At 46.4% G+C, this 21,210-nt stretch overlaps 1 protein-coding gene across 6 annotated transcripts in view; it reads left to right on the forward strand.

Annotated features, from left to right (window-relative positions):
* The window catches only part of COL7A1 (collagen type VII alpha 1 chain), a 150,485-nt gene that overhangs the window by 51,095 nt on the left and 78,180 nt on the right, over positions 1–21,210 (forward strand). For all 6 annotated transcript variants that reach the window (XM_077276530.1, XM_077276528.1, XM_077276532.1 and 3 more), the window contains 16 exons: positions 441–557; positions 638–790; positions 7,515–7,637; positions 8,672–8,818; positions 10,245–10,367; positions 11,786–11,932; positions 12,030–12,155; positions 13,289–13,432; positions 13,717–13,842; positions 14,237–14,380; positions 15,361–15,483; positions 15,860–16,006; positions 16,451–16,576; positions 16,775–16,921; positions 16,999–17,135; positions 17,403–17,529. In XM_077276530.1, coding sequence (XP_077132645.1) covers positions 441–557; positions 638–790; positions 7,515–7,637; positions 8,672–8,818; positions 10,245–10,367; positions 11,786–11,932; positions 12,030–12,155; positions 13,289–13,432; positions 13,717–13,842; positions 14,237–14,380; positions 15,361–15,483; positions 15,860–16,006; positions 16,451–16,576; positions 16,775–16,921; positions 16,999–17,135; positions 17,403–17,529 — 2,157 coding nt within the window. The remainder of the gene's footprint in view (positions 1–440; positions 558–637; positions 791–7,514; positions 7,638–8,671; positions 8,819–10,244; positions 10,368–11,785; positions 11,933–12,029; positions 12,156–13,288; positions 13,433–13,716; positions 13,843–14,236; positions 14,381–15,360; positions 15,484–15,859; positions 16,007–16,450; positions 16,577–16,774; positions 16,922–16,998; positions 17,136–17,402; positions 17,530–21,210) is intronic.

A 21,210-nucleotide genomic window follows, 5' to 3' on the forward strand; every position in this document is an offset into this window, starting at 1 on the left:
GAAACATATGAACACTGATGATCAAAAAAATGACCAAAGATAAACTTAGCTTCTCTTGAAGAGACTGATAACGAAGGCATGCAGGAGAGCTCCAAAATAGCACTGAAGACATTGACAGCAGGCAACAACTGATAGTCCAGGTGAGCTAAATAGGAAACCAGCTAACAGATAACGAGACAGCTGATCCAGCCTCAGACCTGCAGAATGACACAAAGAGCCACCAGAGGGAGCCCAAAGACAGCACTCACACAGTACCACTTGTGACCACAAGAGGGAGCCCAAAAACAGAGTTCACAACAGAGCTCCGAGCTGTTAGTTCTGGGCCAGTGACGCTGCGAACAATTGTGCTTTTGATACAATATATGGTTATGCTAACAGACTGCGGCAGTAAAGTCTTCTCCATTTGCACACAGCATTGCCGTACCATCCTTCTCTTACAGATTCCGGGATTGTTCAGGTGCTGAGAACATTTGCCGACAGTCCGACCTCCATCCAGGTAACGTGGAATCTCATCCCTGAAGCTACAGGCTACCGGCTGGAATGGAGACGAGCGAGAGGTAAGTACATAACTATGGGGTCAGAAGGAAAGCCTAAAGAACGAAACAGGAGATTCACTCCAACCATGGATATATTATAGGGGGCACAAAGAGTCCGCAGATTGTGAACCTACCAACGACAGTCAACAAGTATGACATCACCGGTCTAAGGCCGGGAACAGAATATCGCATCACCTTATTCACTCTGTACGATGGCAAGGAAATCGCAACGCCTGCAACCACTTCTGAGACAGGTAAGAGGCGCCCTGGTATTCTATCTATCTATCTATCTATCTATCTATCTATCTATCTATCTATCTCTCCCTCCATTCGTCCCTCCCTCTCTCCATCTCTCCCGCAGTCCATCCCTCCCTCTCTCTCCGTCTCTCTCCGTCTATCCTTCCCTCCCTTTCTCCAACCATCACTCCCTCTCTCCGTTCGTCCATTACTCCGTCCGACCCTCCCTCTCTCTGTCTCTCCGTCTGTCCCTCCCTCTCTCTGTCCATCCCTCCCTCTGTCTCTGTCCATCCCTCCCTCTCTCTGTTCGTCCCTCGCTGTCTCTGTCCATCCCTCCTTCTGTCTCTCCATCCGTCCCTCCCTCTCTCTGTCCATCTGCCTCTCTGTCCGTCCCTCCCTCTCTCAGTCTCTCTGTCCATCCATCTCTCAGTCCGTCCCTCCCTCCCTCTCTCTGTCCATCCCTCCCTCCCTCTCTCTGTCCGTCCGTCCCTCCCTCTCTCTGTCCATCCCTCCCTCTGTCTCTCCGTCCATCCATCACGCTCTCTGTCCATCCCTCCCTCTGTGTCTTCATCCATCCCTACTGCTCTCTGTCTGTGCAGCACCCCAGAGTCCTGGTCGTTGCAGTACTGTGGCTCCGCCACTAAGGGGAGCTATGGTACGTCTGATGGCACTGAAGGAGTTCATCTGACCAGGTATCACAGACACCAATACATTTCACAGCCGGGCCTCCAGGGGGAGCTAACGGTTCTATTCACTAGGCCACTCCTCACACACCGGTAAAACTGGGGGTCAGGCAGGAAGTTAGATGAGAAAGCTGACTGGGTTGGAACCAGGCAACACCTTGTGGCAGAGGGTGTTGTGGGGGAAGATTCGGTAGGGTCCCTGTCAGGGGTGGGATCCTGACAGAGGCCTGGCTACAGGAAAGAACGTAACGGGACCGTGCCTGCTCAGCATAGCGGCGGTGCCCAAGGAAGGATTAGAAGCGAGATAGATTGTGATGAGTGAGAAACGAGATCAAAGCAAGAAGGAGAATACCAGTAGGGGTCGTGCTGTAAGACCGAGGCAACATCCTACTGAGGCGCAAACAACCGGTGGCCGGAACGCCGAAGGAAGTATTTCTATATACAGCTTCAGGCAATACTTCGAACCTACGGCAGGACAGTCAGTCTCAGGCGGGCTGTCTCACCTAAATCACCTATGCAGTCTTGGGGGGCAACTTGTGGAGAGGGGCGACTCTAGGGTCCCGGAAGAGCTCCGAGCCTACCCGTCAAACGGGTGCCGTCCTAACCGTAACATCAGGGAGGGACGGAGGATTAGCAGAACATCATCTAATTGAGTTGTGAGGGAACTTAAGAAACAGACACAACAGTTGTGGGGACTTTCCGTAAGCACAGCAGGGAAGGACCGCAACACATAGCGCTAGAAGGAAGGCACAGATTTCCACCTGTAAAGAGAACTCTGGAGGTGCCATTGGACCGGCTGGACTTGCGCAGCCTGGTTATCCGGATTCCGGACTGAGGACCCAGAGATCTTCAGTAAAGAGGTAAAGAGACTGCAACCTGGTGTCTCGTTATTTACTGCACCGCACCACCACCACTATCCACCATTCACATCTAACATTCACTGTACATCGCCTCCCCACCAGCAGGGTCACGGACCGGGCCTAGCCACCGTGACAACCCCAGAGCAGAGACTCAGAGGCCCGGTACCGGGTACCCCTCGGCCCTCGGCGGTGGGGGCGCTGCAACTTGGCGTCACGAACAGGATCTACTTAAGCCTGAAGAATCAGGTCATGTGTGCCTAGGAACTGTGATTTATTGTGCTTGGACTGTGACTTATTGCAAAGACTGTGCATTGCCGATTCCCGCCAAAACCGCCGCCATTACAGCGCTGAGGAGAGCGCAGGAGAAGAAGAAGGGCGTGGAAGTAGGCGTAAACAAGCTGAAAAGCGCGAAAGACAATGGCCGCCCAGTCTAAGTATTTCTGCCCCTTGAGGACGTGTCTGTCAGCAGCCGAGATCCGCCTCTTCATCCTCAATGGAGGGCGGAGACAACGAAAACGAAACCGCCCACGAAGGAGAGAGCGGGAAAAGGACCAGGAAGAAGAAGTCAACGACAAGGAGGACGCCATGGCCAGCCGCCTGGAGCCGGAGCGTGGGGTCGGAGCCGAGGACTCCCCCAGCTACCCGGAGAGGCACTGCAGCCAGACCTCCGCAGCTGACGCTGACCTCCTGCAGATCGGAGCGGACGAGCTGACCCACCAACTCCTGCAGACGCAGCTGAGCACTGAGGCCGGGTGGAAGGAGACCATCATCGGGAGCCTCGCCAGAAGTCTGTCGGCAGCCTCATCTGGTCCGGAGCAAGAAAGAAGTTCCAGCGCTCCGAAGCCAGAAAGCAAGACCCTGCCGGAAAGCGAGGTGCTGCAAACAGAGATGACAACGTCGCAGCACAAGGCCCCGCAACCAGCGTTCCAGACCCCAGTGGAGACGGAGCAGACCGGCACCAGAGGGACCGCATCTGAAGCAGGTATGAAGGATGACCCTGCCCTGACGACCGACACCACTCCAGTGACTGCTAGTGCCACAGCTGCTGACTCCGTTCCAGTGACTGATCTTGCAGCAGCCGCTACCTCTGCTGCAGCAAATGCCAATACTCAAGTTGCGCAGACCTACATCGCTGTGCATGATTTAACCGTACATGAAAGACGGATTAACGGCGTTTGTCCGGCACTGGGTGTAACCCTGGACCTCACTTCTCCCAGGCCAAGAAGGGTTAAGTGCCAGGTGCAGCCCTGGAAGCCGTCCAACTAAACCTCGGAGAACCGAAGATTGTAAATAGTTAACTGTTTGTTTCCTGCTGTTTTGCTGCTAAAACCCGTCTAGGGTTACTCTTAAAGGGATCGCTATTCCTTTGTGTTCGTTTTCTACTTTTGTCAAGTTATCAAAGAACTGCTGAATCATGAACAATGCATGATACAAACTCCTTGTATATAGTTTGCACCTTCTTAAAGGTGCTCCCTACTGGTTTTATATAAAAAAACGGACTCTTTGCGAAGATACGGTTCTTGGAACCTGCACTGCATACAGACTTGCAGCTTGAAAAGTTGCACTACTTCATACAGACTTGGTCCCCTCTTAAAGGGGATGTTCGCATCCTGCACTTATGAACAGTGTTGCCTTAAGATGGTTGAATGGCAATAATGTCTTGAAAAAGAAAGTATTGATGATGTTGATATGTGAAAGTTAAATGTACCTAATTAGTTGATTGTAAGAAATGTTCAATAATGTTAATAGAAGAATGAGGACAGGAAGTGAACTCGTAGGGGTTAGTGGTGAGTCCTCTTAGGAGCCATATAGAGATGGCTCAGTGCTCTTAAACTGAAAGAAAGTATGTTATGTTCTATACTATGTATAGTAGTTGAAAAGACAGAAGGCTCGAGCTGAAAGGAGCGGTCCTGTAAGAAAGGAGAGGCAGTAGGTCTGGTGCCGTTAGGACAGGCGGTCCTGCAGATTTAAAGAAGGAGAATGTAAAAGTTAAATTGCCTTATAATATGATTATAAGAAGGTCTTTAGCGGATTCAGAGTGTACGTCCTTAAAGGCAATGTTAAATTATTGTTCAAGAATTTGTACTAAGTAGAATACCCGGTTGGGTAAGAAAAGTTACTTATAGCATGTTGCTATGATATTTAACCATGTTTGTAACGTTCAAGTGTCCTCACCTCCCTTAAAGGGAAGCTCTGTTCAAGTATACTTATTGTTATTGCACTCAACAAATTGTATGTCTTTTTGCTAACCTGTATTGTTGTTTTCTTCCCAGTCCCGGAGTACTGGATTTAACCGGGGGGGAGTGCAGCGCCCCAGAGTCCTGGTCGTTGCAGTACTGTGGCTCCGCCACTAAGGGGAGCTATGGTATGTCTGATGGCACTGAAGGAGTTCATCTGAGCAGGTATCACAGACACCAATACATTTCACCGCCGGGCCTCCAGGGGGAGCTAAGGGTTCTATTTACTAGGCCACTCCTCACATACCGGTAAAACTGGGGGTCAGGCAGGAAGTTAGACAGAAAGCTGACTGGGTTGGAACCAGGCAACACCTTGTGGCAGAGGGTGTTGCAGGGGAAGATTCGGTAGGGTCCCTGTCAGGGGTGGGATCCTGACAGAGGCCTGGCTACAGGAAAGAACGTAACGGGACCGTGCCTGCTCAGCATAGCGGCGGTGCCCAAGGAAGGATTAGAAGCGAGATAGATTGTGCTGAGTGAGAAACGAGATCAAAGCAAGAAGGAGAATACCAGTAGGGGTCGTGCTGTAAGACCGAGGCAACATCCTACTGAGGCGCAAACAACCGGTGGCCGGAACGCCGAAGGAAGTATTTCTATATACAGCTTCAGGCAATACTTCGAACCTACGGCAGGACAGTCAGTCTCAGGCGGGCTGTCTCACCTAAATCACCTATGCAGTCTTGGGGGGCAACTTGTGGAGAGGGGCGACTCTAGGGTCCCGGAAGAGCTCCGAGCCTACCCGTCAAACGGGTGCCGTCCTAACCGTAACAACAGGGAGGGACGGAGGATTAGCAGAACATCAACTAATCGTGTTGTGAGGGAACTTAAGAAACAGACACAACAGTTGTGGGGACTTCCCGTAAGCACAGCAGGGAAGGACTACAACACATAGCGCTAGAAGGAAGGCACAGATTTCCACCTGTAAAGAGAACTCTGGAGGTGCCATCGGACCGGCCGGACTTGCGCAGCCTGGTTATCCGGATTCCGGACTGAGGACCCAGAGATCTTCAGTAAAGAGGTAAAGAGACTGCAACCTGGTGTCTCTTTATTTACTGCACCGCACCACCACCACTATCCACCATTCACATCTAACATTCACTGTACATCGCCTCCCCACCAGCAGGGTCACGGACCGGGCCTAGCCACCGTGACAACCCCAGAGCAGAGACTCAGAGGCCCGGTACCGGGTACCCCTCGGCCCTGCGGCGGTGGGGGCGCTGCATCTGTCCCTTGCTCTCTGTCCATCCCTTCCTTTGTCTTTCCGTCTGTCCCTCCCTCTCTCTATCCATCCCTCCCTCTGTCTCTCACTCTCTCTGTCCCATGCTCTCTGTCTGTCCCTTCCTCTGTGTCTCCATCCGTCCCTTCCTCTCTCTGTCTGTACCTTCCTCTGTCTCTCCGTCCGTCCCTCCCTCTCTTTGTCCGTCCCTCTCTCTCTGTCCATCCCTCACTCTGTCTCTCCTTCCGTCCCTCCCTCTCTCTGTCCATCCCTCCCTCTCTCCATCCCTTGCTCTCTTTGTCAGTCCCTCCCTCCATCCGTCCCTCTCTCTCTGTCCGTCCCTCGCTGTCTCTGTCCGTTCCTTCCTCTGTCTCTCAGTCTGTCCCTCTCTCTGTCTGTTCCTTCCTCTGTCTCTCTGTCCGTCCCTCCCTCTCTCTGTCCTTTCCTTCTTCTGTCTCTCTGTCTGTCCCTCCCTCTCTCTGTCCGTCCCTCGCTTTCCGTCCGGTCCTTCCTCTGTCTCTCCGTCTGTCCCTCCCTCTCTCTGTCCATCCTTCGCTCTCTGTCTGGTCCTTCCTCTGTCTCTCCATCTGTCCCTCCCTCTGTCTGTCCCTCGCTCTCTCCATCTGTCCCTCCCTTTCTGTCTGTCCCTTGCTCTCTCTGTCCGTTCCTTCCTCTGTCTCTCCGTCTGTCCCTCCCTCTCTCTGTCTGTCCCTTGCTCTCTCTGTCCGTTCCTTCCTCTGTCTCTCCATCTGTCCCTCCCTCTCTCTGTCCGTCCCTCGCTCTCTCTGTCGGTCCTTCCTCTGTCTCTCTGTTTGTCCCTCCCTCTCTCTGTCCGTCCTTCGCTCTCTGTCCGTTCCTTCCTCTGTCTCTCCATCTGTCCGTCCCTCGCTCTCTCCATCTGTCCCTCCCTCTCTCTGTCTGTCCCTTGCTCTCTCTGTCCGTTCCTTCCTTTGTCTCTCCATCTGTCCCTCGCTCTCTCTGTCCGTTCCTTCCTCTGTCTCTCCATCTGTCCCTCCCTCTCTCTGTCCATCCCTCGCTCTCTCTGTCGGTCCTTCCTCTGTCTCTCCGTCTGTCCCTCCCTCTCTGTCCGTCCCTTGCTCTCTCTGTCCGGTCCTTGCTCTGTCTCTCCATTTGTCCCTCCCTCTCTCTGTCCATCCTTCCCTCTGTCTCTCCGTCTGTCCCTCCCTCTCTCTGTCCGTCCCTTGCTCTCTCTGTCCGGTCCTTCCTCTGTCTCTCCATCTGTCCCTTCCTCTCTCTGTCTGTCCCTCCCTCTCTCTGTCCGTCCCTCACTCCCTCTGTCCATCCTTTCCTCTGTCTCTCTGTCCATCCCTTCCTCTCTCTGTCTGTCCCTCCCTCTCTGTCCGTCCCTCGCTCTCTGTCCGTTCCTTCCTCTGTCTCTCCATCTGTCCCTTCCTCTCTCTGTCCGTCCCTTGCTCTCTCTGTCCATCCTTTCCTCTGTCTCTCTGTCTGTCCCTCCCTCTCTGTCCGTCCCTCGCTCTCTGTCCATCCTTTCCTCTGTCTCTCCGTCTGTCTCTCCCTCTCTCTGTCCATCCCTCGCTCTCTGTCCGTTCCTTCCTCTGTCTCTCCATCTGTCCCTTCCTCTCTCTGTCCGTCCCTCGCTCTGTCTATCCATCCTTTCCTCTGTCTCTCTTTCTGTCCCTCCCTCTCTCTGTCCGTTCCTCGCGCTCTCTGTCTATCCATCTCATATTGATAACTTCCTATAATGTTGCTTCTCTTTCCCTCTACAGGAAGCTCCATTGGTACAATCACAGACTTAAAGGTCATAGAGGTAACAGGCAAGCGGGTACGGCTGTCCTGGAATGGAATAGCCGGCGCTACAGAATACAAGGTTGTGATTCGCAATGCGGACGGTAAGTTCTCTAACATAGAAGAAGTAAAGATAATGCGATAACGGAGTTTACGTAAACTCTAATGAAAATGTATTTTCTCATTATGTAACTTTTAGGTCCAAAATGTGCTGATCTATTTCCTAATGTCTTTCATGGTTCCATATTTCTTAGCGATTCATGGAGTTAAAGGTTTATCCCATTTCATAGTTTTATGTTGTTAGTTGGTGCTCAGGAATAAGAAACGTCTTTGCACTTTACTCCTTATTAGAATTTTCAGCTGTTCTTGAAATATTAACATTTTTTTTTGTTTACAACTCGTTGCCTCGGAGACCAACCACTCATAGCTCATCAGTATTATGTAGAAGCTGGCCATGATTAGGAGGTAGCAGCGTCCCCCAATAATCCTGGCCAGCGTTAAAAAAATTCTTACAAGAAAAGAGCTTAATAGAAAAGAGTGGTCGGTCTCCAAGGCGATGACTTGTAAACAAAAGCGGTAATATCTCAATAATGGCTAAAAATTTTAATAAACAACAAATTGTAAAATTGCTTATTTTTGCAAGCACTATCCGACAAGATCCATCTATAAACACTGGGAGGCAAAGATAGAAGAGGCTCCAGTGCAAGCACAATATATGGGCCCTTTGCAGCCCAATAGCTCATCGTAATGTACAATTCCACCTGTTTTGGAGGTAGAAATAGGCCTCCTGACCTCTTGGGCCCCTGTATGGCCCCACACATTGCACCATTGGTATGTCCACCAATGCATTAAAATAATTAATCTATTTACCTTAAACCAATAGTGGAAAATCAATTATCAGAAAATCTGTATGCAATAAGCTGCTATGCCTCCCCCTAGTGGTGGCTGCAGGAAGCTAGAGCTTTATCATTTATATCTATGTCTTCGGGATTTGGAGCTTTGTATTAGACACATAAAGATCTGTGTACTGTACATATAAAGATATATTGAGAAATATTCAGTGCAGGATTTTGAACTTATTTTGACAGAGAATTGTGTTCAAGGGTGGACTAATAAAAATTGTTAAATATGATTGCAGGAAGCTTTGAAAGAACCAGAAATTTTCCTGGAAACCGAAACACAATTGACATTGATGATCTCGAAGAAAATGTAACGTACTATGTCCTGATATCAGCGCTTATAGGGAGACGGGAGGGCTCCCCTGTTTCTATCACTGTCCGAACAGGTATTTATCTAATGAGCTTCATGGATCACGCATAAAATTCCATTTTGCCATTGCCAAACCCCATATTCACTGCAATGGTTCCCAAAGAGCACACATTACCCATGTAAGAAACCAATATAAGTTGTCTCAGATTCTTCTATGTTCGGAAAAAGAGTACCTGTCATCAGGTGACTTTTCAGAATAAGATGTCCTGCGTGTATATAAGGAATAACACCATTTATGGCCATTATATGACTTGTATCCTCCTTTTTTTACACCAATTTTTCCCTCTGCAGACTCTCTCTCTAATTTTCAGTTGTCTCTGAGCTACTGGGTTGTACAGAGCTGTGTAGCTGTGAATACAACACTGGGGGAAATGAAAACACTTTCTAGAGAACATCAACTTGTAGAACATTCTACAGCAGTATTTAGCATTGTAGCTGTGAATCCAAATGTAGTGTAGGGCAAAAAAACACTTATTAGAAAACAGCAGCATGGAGGTCATTATACAGCAGTACTGAGCATTATAGCTGTGAATCCATCACTTGGGTGAGATGAGCTTACTAGATTGCAGCAGAATGGAGAACATTAAACAGCGGTTTGAGTGATGTTGTTATAAATACAACACTTGGGGTAGATGAACACTTACTAAAAATATCGAGCAGGGAGGGCATTTTACAGAAGCACTTAGAATTGTTGCTGAGAATCCAGCACTGCAGTGAGTTGAATACATACTAGAAAGCAGTAACATGGAGAGTATTTTACAATCATTACTGAACAGCGTCGCTTTAAATCCAGCAGTGGTGTGAGATGAACATTAACTAAAAAGCAACCACAAGGAGGCATCATATGGAAATGCTGAGTAATGTTGCTGTGAATCCAACACTTAGGTGAGATGAACATTTATAAGATAGCAGCATCATGGAAGACATTATACAGCAATACTGAGCAGTGTAGCTATAACTTGAGCATTGACGCGAGATAAACACTTTCTAAAAAGCAACAACATGGAAAGCATTATACAGGAGTACTGAACAGTATAACTGAATACATCACTGGGGTGAGATAAATATTCACTAGAAAGCAGCAACATGGAGGAGACTATACAGTAGTACTGAACAGTGTAGCTGTGAATCCGGCAGTGGGTGACATAATCACCTATCAGATTGCTGCGCTCTAACTCTCAATGAGTTAAAAGTCCATGTATTTGACAAAGACAGATATTAGCGTTATTTCAGAGTGGATGATAAATTTAGGAAGCAGGGGAGAGTTTTGTGGTGGGAAAAAAAGGCTCATAAGTGGAGGAAGAAGCAGATTTTGCTAATAATATATGTTGCAAAATTTCCCATGTTCACTTGTACCATTGAGTTGTGCAGTTTGTTAAAACAACAGTGATATCTATGGGTCTTGTCATGGTTTTCCATAGTAGATTCTCTTCTCATTACAGAGACAGTCAACTTTTCCATCACAAACCTCCGTGTCTTGGATGCAAGACGAGGACGTATCCGATTGGCGTGGAACGGCTTTCCCGGTGCCACAGAATACAGGATCTTCATCAGAAACTCCGAGGGTAAGGCCAACATTCATGACAGCATCAGAGGGGCATTTTCCAGAGCTCTCGCACATGAAGCTATATGATGGCCCATTGTCTGCAACCTGTAGTGTCCAGCAGCGTATACAAGGTATGGAAGCCGTATACCCAAGGGTTCATTATATAAAGCTCCTGGGCCCTAATGCAAAACAGGGCCCCCAAGCATCAAAGTCCTGAGGCTCCGTCAGTGGTCTCCATCACGAGGTTCCATATGTGGTCTCCATCCTGAGGCTCCATCAGTGGTCTTCATTCTGAGGCTCCATCTGTGGTCTCCATCCTGAGGTTTCATCAGTGGTCTCCATCCTGAGGCTCCATCAGTGGTCTCCATCCTGAGGCTGCATCAGTGGTCTCTATCCCGAGGCTGCATCAGTGGTCTCTATCCCGAGGCTGCATCAGTGGTCTCCATCCTGAGGCTCCATCTGTGATCTCCATCCTGAGGCTCCATCAGTGGTCTCCATCCTGAGGCTCCATCAGTGGTCTCCATCCTGAGGCTCCATCAGTGGTCTCCATCCTGAGGCTCCATCAGTGGTCTCCATCCTGAGGCTGCATCAGTGGTCTCTATCCCGAGGCTGCGTCAGTGGTCTCTATCCCGAGGCTGCGTCAGTGGTCTCTATCCCGAGGCTGCATCAGTGGTCTCCATCCTGAGGCTCCATCTGTGGTCTCCATCCTGAGGCTCCATCAGTGGTCTCCATCCTGTGGCTGCATCAGTGGTCTCTATCCCGAGGATGCATCAGTGGTCTTCATTCTGAGGCTCCATCAGTGGTCTCCATCCTGAGGCTGCATCAGTGGTCTCTATCCCGAGGATGCATCAGTGGTCTTCATTCTGAGGCTCGATCAGTGGTCTCCATCCTGAGGCTGCATCATGGTCTCTATCCCGAGGATGCATCAGTGGTCTTCATTCTGAGGCTCCATCAGTGGTCTCCATCCTGAGGCTGCATCAGTGGTCTCCATCCTGAGGCTGCATCAGTGGTCTCTATCCTGAGGCTGCATCAGTGGTCTCTATCCCGAGGCTGCATCAGTAGTCTTCATTCTGAGGCTGCATCAGTGGTCTCTATCCCGAGGCTGCATCAGTAGTCTTCATTCTGAGGCTGCATCAGTGGTCTCTATCCCGAGGCTGCATCAGTGGTCTTCATTCTGAGGCTCGATCAGTGGTCTTCATTCTGAGGCGGCATCAGTGGTCTCCATGTTGAGGCTCCATCACTGGTCTCCATCCTGAGGCTCCATCAGTGGTCTCCATAATGAGGCTCCCCAGATGTTAAACAATAGCTGTTCCCTGCATGCCCTGACAAGGTGCATTTGCTGGGAGCTGTAGTTCACCTGGAGAGCCACAGATTGGAGGCTTTTGCTCCATAGTTACCTGTTCTTGCTCACTGCTTCTTTGTGTCTGTTACCTGTAGATGGGACGGAGCGGAGTCAGGTGATTTCTGGAGACCAGACAACATATGAACTGGCGGATATACAGGAAGGCATCACGTACATAGTGAGGATCACGCCCATGGTGGGCACCAGAGAGGGGATCCCTGTGAACATCAATGTGAAGACAGGTGGGAGTGCAATGTAATGATCCACTGTAGATATTTCCATATATAACAGGCAATGCTGCTTCTGCTGATCCTGATCTGACACTTGCTGGTTTTTCAGAAGATACAGTAGTGGCCGGAGTTGCAAATCTTCGGGTGGTGGATACAACATCATCCAGACTCAGGATTGCATGGACCGGGATTGCCAGAGCGACAGGATACAGAGTGACATGGAGGCACAGCGACGGTAACGGGACACTGGGGCAGAACAGACGGATCCAGCGTCGCCTGTTTATTATCTATAAATCTATCTATGATCTATCCTATTACCTATCTATTATCTATCTATCTATCTATCTATCTATTATCTATCTATCTATCTATCTATCTATCTATCTATCTATCTATTATCTATTTTCTACCTATCTATTATCTATCATCTATCTATAATCTATCAATTATCTATCTATTATTTATCTATCTATCTATTATCTATTATCTATGTATCTATTATCTATCTATCTATCAATCATCTATCTATTATCTATTTATCTATCTATTATCTATTTTCTACCTATCTATTATCTATCTATCTATCTATCTATCTATCATCTATGTATCTATCTATTATCTATCATCTATCTATCAATTATCTATCTATTATTTATCTATCTATCTATTATCTATTTATCTATTATCTATGTATCTATTATCTATCTATCTATCTATCTATCTATCTATCTATCTATCTATCTATCTATCTTCTATCTACCTATCAATTATCTATCTATTATATATCTATCTAGAACAAGGAGGCTCCTTTTTTATTGTAAAATCTTCTTCAGGCTGCACCTGGTATTCCAGTATTCGTGTGTATGGGGATATGATGCTATACCAGAAACAGTCCATGGAAAAACATGTAACTTTTCCAGATAAAAGCAGACCTTTTTTGTTTATAATCCTGTCCCCTTAAGGGCTCATTCAGACATCAGTGATTTATCACTTATGCAAAAAAAATGTTTTTGGATCCGAATTTCATCTGTGTTTGGTCAGTGCCAGTTTTCACCATCACTTTCATCAGTGTTTTTCATAAATGGATAACTGAATAAATGACAAAACGTCTCTTGCCATCCGTGTGCTGGACGTAATTGTTATGGAGCCATAGACTTCTATGAGAGATTTTCATCTGTGACTCCCATAAAAAGCAGACCTGTGATTGCCCCCATAGACTATAATGGTACATGTTCTGTCCCTGAAAACCGCAGATAGAACTTGTATGTGAAACACGGCGGTCTGAATAAGGCTTTAGACGGTATTAAGCTAATATTTCACTGTTCCTGATTCTCGCTGAACGTCTCTAATACTCGTCTCTTTTTTAAGGTCGTGAGATCAGCAGGACTCTGCCGGCAGGAACAACATCTTTTGATATCGAACCTTTGCAAGGAAACACGGTTTACGTCATCGGGGTGACGGCGTTAATTGGCAGCACTGAAAGCAGCCCTGCAACGGTCACAGTAAGAACAGGTATTGTGCTGTGCCGCCATAGGCAGGTGTCAAGGGTAACTCAATAGTTGTACAGGAGTTGAAAAACATGGCCACTTTTTTCCCAAAACAGCGCCACCCATGTCCCTTGGTTCTGTCTGGTAATGCAGCTCCATCAAAGTGAATGAGGCTGAGCTGCAATACCAAACACAACCTGTGGACTAGGGTGTCGCTGTTCCTGGAAGAATACTGCCATTTTTTCCTAATCCTGGATAAGCTCTTTGTCTGGATGGCCCGAGCCTCACCCGTATATCTAATCCCTGCAGAAGAAGATTCTGTAGATCAAGTGTCCAACCTGCGAAGTTCTTCTATTGGAGAGAATGTGATCCGTCTGGAGTGGAGCCCGGTTCCAAGAGCGACGAGCTATAGGATCACCTGGAGGCGCCGAGATGGTTTGTCATCTTCACAACTGTAAAAGTGTATTAGGGAACATTGCATCCAAACCTAAAGCACCTGTAGGCCAACCCGTCCCTACCCACATTACATGTACCAACCCGTGACAGGCTGCAAACGCTACCACTGTCATCATTGTAGCACTATATGGGGGTATTTTTTGTATATGGTATGGCACAATTATTTTAGGACTATGGGCTGTACTGTATACCCAGACTGTCCTTCATCCAGGGTAAAAATTGAGTTTGCTGCCTTACCCTATCTCCAAATCTGGCCAGGGCAGAGTTTCATCCATTGCTAATGTCCCACCAGGCCACCAGGCCACATGTCAGGGTTAGATATGGTCTCGCCACTGTTACATATGTATTAATGCATTGCACTTTGTATTTCCAGGTGTTGAAGTTTCCAGGTTGGTCACAAGAGAAGTCACTTCTCTGGACATCCCAGATTTGGTTCCGGGGACGGCCTACACCATCTTTGTCTCGACTCTGATTGGTACAAGAGAGAGTGAACCCATATCTATCGTGGCGCAAACAGGTAATGCCGAGATCGAGATTACTTTGGGAATTAAATTGCAATATTATGCGTTATTGATGGCAGCATTATACGGAAAGTATGTAGATACAACATTTTTTGAACACTATCTAGTGGTACAGTTTGTGTTATATATGGCAGTATTCATATCATGCACTGCATATTATGTGGATACTATATAAAGGTATTATGTGGGAAGTATTATTTAGATCCTACATATTGTTTGGCCACTATATGGTGTTATTATGTGGTTTATTGGTGGCAGTATTATGTGGAAAGTATATAGATACAATATATTATTTAGACTCTATATGGCGATATTATGTGAGTTTTACGTTGGAATAAGATGGCGGTATTATACAGTATGGGAAGTATTATTTAGATATTACATACTTTTGGACACTATAGAGCAGTATTATGTGGTAAGCATTATTTCAATATTTCATATTCTTTAGACACTATATGACAGTATTATGTGAGTTATATATTATGTTGGAACAAGATAGCAGTATTATGTGGGAAGTATTATATAGATACTACATATTATTTGTATACCATATGGTGTAATGTGGGTTATTTATCGAAATGTAGTTACTAGATGGCAGTATTATTTGGGAATTATTATGTAAATACAGCATATTTTGATACTATATAGCGGTGTTATGTGCTAAGCATTATTTAGATGTTACGGTACATATTATTTGTTCTCAATATGGAGATTATTATGTGGGAACAAGATGACAGTATAATGTATAAAGTAAGGTATTATACTTCCACTACACATTATTTGGATCCCATATGTTGGTATTATTTGCATAATAAATAGTAGTATTATTTATTAAGTATATTTAGAAGCTGAGTATTGTCTGGACACTATATAGCGGTATTATGTAGGTTATTTCTGGCAGTTTATTGTATCATTAGTGGTATTCTAAAAAGTTTTCTAATCCTCTAACATGCGATTTCTTCCCATTCTCCTGCAGCTCGTCAGGAGGTTGGTGCTGTGACAAGTCTGCGGATATTTGAGAGCCAGAATATTGTAAGGGTGACATGGGTTGGCGTTCAAGGAGCCACAGCCTATAAAATCTCCTGGAGCCCTGAGAGAGGTATGAAGCTTGTATTACTTTACTTTTCAGGCGGCCATCATAATACTGTACCATAGTAGATAGTAAACCTATATAGAGCGCTCTATAGATATATATATGATTGCTACTTGCCCAAAACCCAATTTTTAGCATTCCCTTTAGCAAAATTTGCAGCACATGATGTCATCTTGAATGTTGTTAAAATCACACATGCATAAATTGGGGTCATGACTTTTGCTGGATTACGTTGCACCATTTTCAAGTTGTGCTAATGGTTTGTATCAATGGGATTTCGATCTTCCTACATGGTATCGCACTGCCAGACACCTGTAGCATAGGGAGATATTTTAATTTGCATTTTATTCCACAGCTCAATGACCTGATGATGTTTTTGCAGGTGGTCCTGAACAATCTAAAGAGGTGCCGGGTAATGCCAACACATTTGAGCTGGTGAACCTGGAGCCGGGTGTACGATATGTTGTCAAAGTCACGGCACTGGTGGGCAATCGTCAGGGAGATCCGGTGTCCTCAAGCGTTACAACTCGTGAGTAGATCGGGATGTAATGGACGTTCTCCTCACAGCCGGTCTATCTGATTTAATGGAGTGGTGGTATTATGGCAACATAGGAGGTGTGCTTACCAGAAACGGGGTCCTCACCAAAACTAAAAATGAGACTATCCTAGTACTGGTTCTTGATGCCAAAAATACTGCAAGAACTGGTCTTGGTCAACACTTTTGGTAGTAGAGATGGTAGCTGGACTCGTTGCCCTTTGCATGGTCAAAAGGGGGGCTTTTTTTAGTAGTAATTGAGTCCACCATGCAAAAGTGTATTCTGGCCAGAAAGACAACTTTTTGAGAAGACCACCACTCCATTTCCATGAAAACTGATCCATGCTGGCCACCTATTTTGAGACAACGTCCCCAATGGAAGACGTCTTTTGATGGCCTCAAGAGGTTTCATGATATGTTTTCCTCATGTCTTTCTAGCGGATATTCCAGTAAATCCTGTGAGAGATCTCAGAGTTATGGATGTAACACGTCAACGGGTGAGACTTACGTGGTCCCCAGTCTCCGGAAGCACCGGGTACCGAATCTACTGGAGACGGGCAGACGGTACGTTCAAGACTAGCCATAAGTGCCTCCTGCATAGGGGGTCTTCTATTTAGGAATGCAAACTGATGGCAAAGAAAGAGAAAATGCTGCCCCCTACAGAGACGGAAGGGTACAGCCTATGGTGAAGTCACATCTTGCCTCGTGTATGGTGCATTGCATCTTCTGTATTAGTTTTAGCTTTTATTTTACACTTTGAAGGTGGCCCTGAATCGAGCCAGGCGGTCTCTGGAGACGCGAGGTACTACGAAATAGACAACCTTCTAGCCGGCGCCCGTTATCAGTTCCGTGTCGTATCCCTTGTCGGGAGCCGGGAGAGTGAAGCTGCGTCAGTCTTGGACAACACTGGTCAGTCTATTTATCGGCGCACGCCTGTGAGGTCCGAAGAAAAATATTCTTATTATTTAATTTTTTTTTCTCCTCAGCCTGTGGGACGGGAAAGACGGACATTGTGTTCATGGTGCACACGACTCAGGATAATCAGTACAATGAGGGGGCCATTAAGAAGTTCCTCTCGCAGGCCGTGTCCTCGGCGGGGCAGCTGAGATCGGATGCTACACAGGTATTAGACGGTATTAGATTCCATCCATTTCTGTCAGAGCAGTGGTTGGCTGGAAATTTAACGTAGCGCCACCATTGCATGTAGCATCTCCTGACGTAGCGCTATGACAATAATGGAGTCTGGCAGAGGCGTTAGAGTTAAGTCATTGTCCCCCTCGAGCACATGAGACCGGGTGAAGCAGCAACCTCGGCCCTCGTAGTTATCCCTATCCTTATCCATGGCTCCATTTAGTTTTTTTCTAACATTTTATTTTATCCTCTATTTCAGATTGCAATTGGGGCCTACAGCTTCCGGCAGCGGCCATCTGTGCTACTGAACCGATCCAGCGAACTGCGGACGGTGGTGCAACAAATTCAAAACATCCCGTTCTCTGACCCCAGTGGGACCACTATCGGTAATGATTACACTGATTAACATGTGAATAAGATGTCTGCCTTCATGGCCGGCGCTCAACCAATGCTTGTAAACACATGTAGGCCTCATTTATTAAAACAGTCTTGGTTACCCATAGCAACAAATCACAATGCAGCTTTCAATTTTGAAGGGTAGTTTAAGAAATGAAAGCTGAGCTCTGATTGGTTGCTATGGACCACAATCACAGTTTTTCTTTCATCAATGAGACCCCCTGATAATACATAATGTATAAAAATCAATTGTAGGTAGAAGTTCTGCGCTGTGCTGGAGTAAATACATAACATGGGCAACCAGACCAAGTAACCATTGATATATATCCTTTATTACTTTCCTTCCATGTAAAAGAAGAAGCCTGTTCTATTTGACGTCATGACACCCACCCTGTAGTGGTAACTAATATACAACACAGTGACTCCACCAGCAGAATAGTGAGTGCAGCTCTGGGGTATAATACAGGATGTAACTCAGGATCAGTAATGTAATGTATGTACACAGTGACTGCACCAGCAGAATAGTGAGTGCAGCTCTGGAGTATAATACAGGATGTAACTCAGGATCAGTAATGTAATGTATGTACACAGTGACTGCACCAGCAGAATAGTGAGTGCAGCTCTGGGGTATAATACAGGATGTAACTCAGGATCAGTAATGTAATGTATGTACACAGTGACTGCACCAGCAGAATAGTGAGCGCAGCTCTGGGGTATAATACAGGATGTAACTCAGGATCAGTAATGTAATGTATGTACACAGTGACTGCACCAGCAGAATAGTGAGCGCAGCTCTGGAGTATAATACAGGATGTAACTCAGGATCAGTAATGTAATGTATGTACACAGTGACTGCACCAGCAGAATAGTGAGCGCAGCTCTGGGGTATAATACAGGATGTAACTCAGGATCAGTAATGTAATGTATGTACACAGTGACCGCACCAGCAGAATAGTGAGTGCAGCTCTGGGGTATAAGGCCGGGGACACACTTAACGTATAAAAAAACGGTCCGTTTTTCACGTCCGAGAATCGCACAAATGTTTTAAAAACAGTGATCCGTGTGCAGTGCGAGGATGCGATTTCCTCGCATCAAATGATCCGTGTGACATCCGTGTGACATCCGTATGGCATCCGTATGCCGAGATTTTCTCGCAAGCTTGCAAAACCGACATCTAATGGATTTATGTGCTCAAATGTTCGGGAAAACATATATACAGTATATATATATAGAGATATGTCATTGAGACACATATATATATATTCTGTATTTATATTTCATTCAGCGCGATATCTGTGAACAGCCGGTAATTCAATTGCCGGCTTTGCATTTCTCCTGCCTAAACCTGACATGATATGAGACATGGTTTTCATACAGTAAACCATCTCATATCCCCCTTTTTTTTGCATATTCCACACTACTAATGTTAGTAGTGTGTATGTGCAAAATTTCAGCGCTGTAGCTGCTAAAATAAAGGGTTAAATGGCGGAAAAAATTGGCGTGGGCTCCCGCGCAATTTTCTCCGCCAGAGTGGTAAAGCCAGTGACTGAGGGCAGATATTAATAGCCAGGAGAGGGTCCATGGTTATTGGCCCCCTCTGGCTACAAACATCTGCCCCAGCCACCCCAGAAAAGGCACATCTGGAAGATGCGCCTATTCTGGCACTTGGCCACTCTCTTCCCACTCCCTGTAGCGGTGGGATATGGGGTAATGAAGGGTTAATGCCACCTTGCTATTGTAAGGTGACATTAAGCCAGATTAATAATGGAGAGGCGTCAATTATGACACTTATCCATTATTAATCCAATTGTATGAAAGGGTTAAAAAACACACACACACATTATTAAAAATTATTTTAATGAAATAAACACAGCGGTTGTTTCAGTATTTTATTGCTCTCTCAATCCATCAGCAACACCCTCACTTGGAAAAATAATAAACGCACAAGATACATACCCTCAGCTGAACCGTCACGTCCCACGAGGTAATCCATGATCTGAAGGGGTTAAAATATTTTACAAGCAGGAGCCCTGCAAATGCAGCTGTGCTCCGTGCCTGTAATCCCCGGCGAATTAATGAAATGTAGGTCATTGACCTACATTTCCTACAGTCGCGGTGATGCGCCCCCTGGTGGATGTCCTCATATGACCTGGAGCGTGGGAAAAAGTTCCCAGGCTGCAGTTCATGAGAACATCCAGCAGGGGCGCATCACCGCGACTCAATGTAAGTACAGATCCAGCTTTCCTTTCAGCACCCGGGGATTACAGGCACGAGCGAGTGGTTTATCGCAGCTCGTGCCTGTAATATTAGTTAACCCCTTCAGATGGATTACCTCGTTGGACGTGATAGGACATCAGAAGGTATGTATCTTGTGCGTTTATTATTTTGCCAAGCGAGGGTGTTCCGGATGGATTGAGAGAGCAATAAATTATTAAAACAACCGCTGTGTTTATTTCATTAAAATACTTTTAAATCATGTGTGTGTGTTCTTTAACCCTTTCATACAATTGGATTAATAATGGATAGGTGACATAATTGACGCCTCTCCATTATTAATCTGGCTTAATGTCACCTTCCAATAGCAAGGTGGCATTAACCCTTCATTACCCCATATCCCACCGCTACAGGGAGTGGGAAGAGAGTGGCCAAGTGCCAGATTAGGCCCATCTTCCAGATGTGCCTTTTCTGGGGTCGCTGGGGGCAGATGTTTTTAGCCACGGGGGGGCCAATAACCATGGACCCTCTCCTGGCTATTAATATCTGCACCCAGTCACTGGCTTTACCATTCTGGCGGAGAAAATTGCGCGGGAGCCCACGCCAATTTTTTCCGCCATTTAACCCTTTATTTTAGCAGCTACAGCGCTGAAATTTTGCACATACACACTACTAACATTAGTAGTGTGGAATATGCAAAAAAAAGGGGGATATGAGATGGTTTACTGTATGTAAACCATGTCTCATATCATGTCGGGTTTGTGAAGGAGAAATGCAAAGCCGGCAATTGAATTACCGGCTTTTCTATAGAACACCGCTGCGTATTTCTCGCAATGCACACGCATGGTCCGTGTGTAATCCGATTTTTTCTCGCACCCATAGACTTGCATTGGCGAGTCTCGGCCGAGATACGCTGACAATCGCAGCCTGCTGCGAGTTCCCTCGGATCCGAAATACGGTGGAGAAAATATCGGATGATGGGAGCTGCACCATAGATTAACATTGTGCCGAGTGCTATGCGATTTTTTATCGCATAGCACTCGTCCGTATTACGGTCTAGTGTGACCCCGGCCTAATACAGGAGGTAACTCAGGATCAGTAATGTAATGTATGTACACAGTGACTGCACCAGCAGAATAGTGAGTGCAGCTCTGGGGTATAATACAGGATGTAACTCAGGATCAGTAATGTATGTACACAGTGACTGCACCAGCAGAATAGTGAGTGCAGCTCTGGGGTATAATACAGGATGTAACTCAGGATCAGTAATGTAATGTATGTACACAGTGACTGCACCAGCAGAATAGTGAGTGCAGCTCTGGAGTATAATACAGGATGTAACTCACGATCAGGAATGTAATGTATGTACACAGTGACTGCACCAGCAGAATAGTGAGAGCAGCTCTGGGGTATAATACAGGATGTAACTCAGGATCAGTAATGTATGTACACAGTGA

Source organism: Ranitomeya variabilis, chromosome 8 (genome assembly GCF_051348905.1).
Source record: "Ranitomeya variabilis isolate aRanVar5 chromosome 8, aRanVar5.hap1, whole genome shotgun sequence".
Taxonomy (NCBI): domain Eukaryota; kingdom Metazoa; phylum Chordata; class Amphibia; order Anura; family Dendrobatidae; genus Ranitomeya; species Ranitomeya variabilis.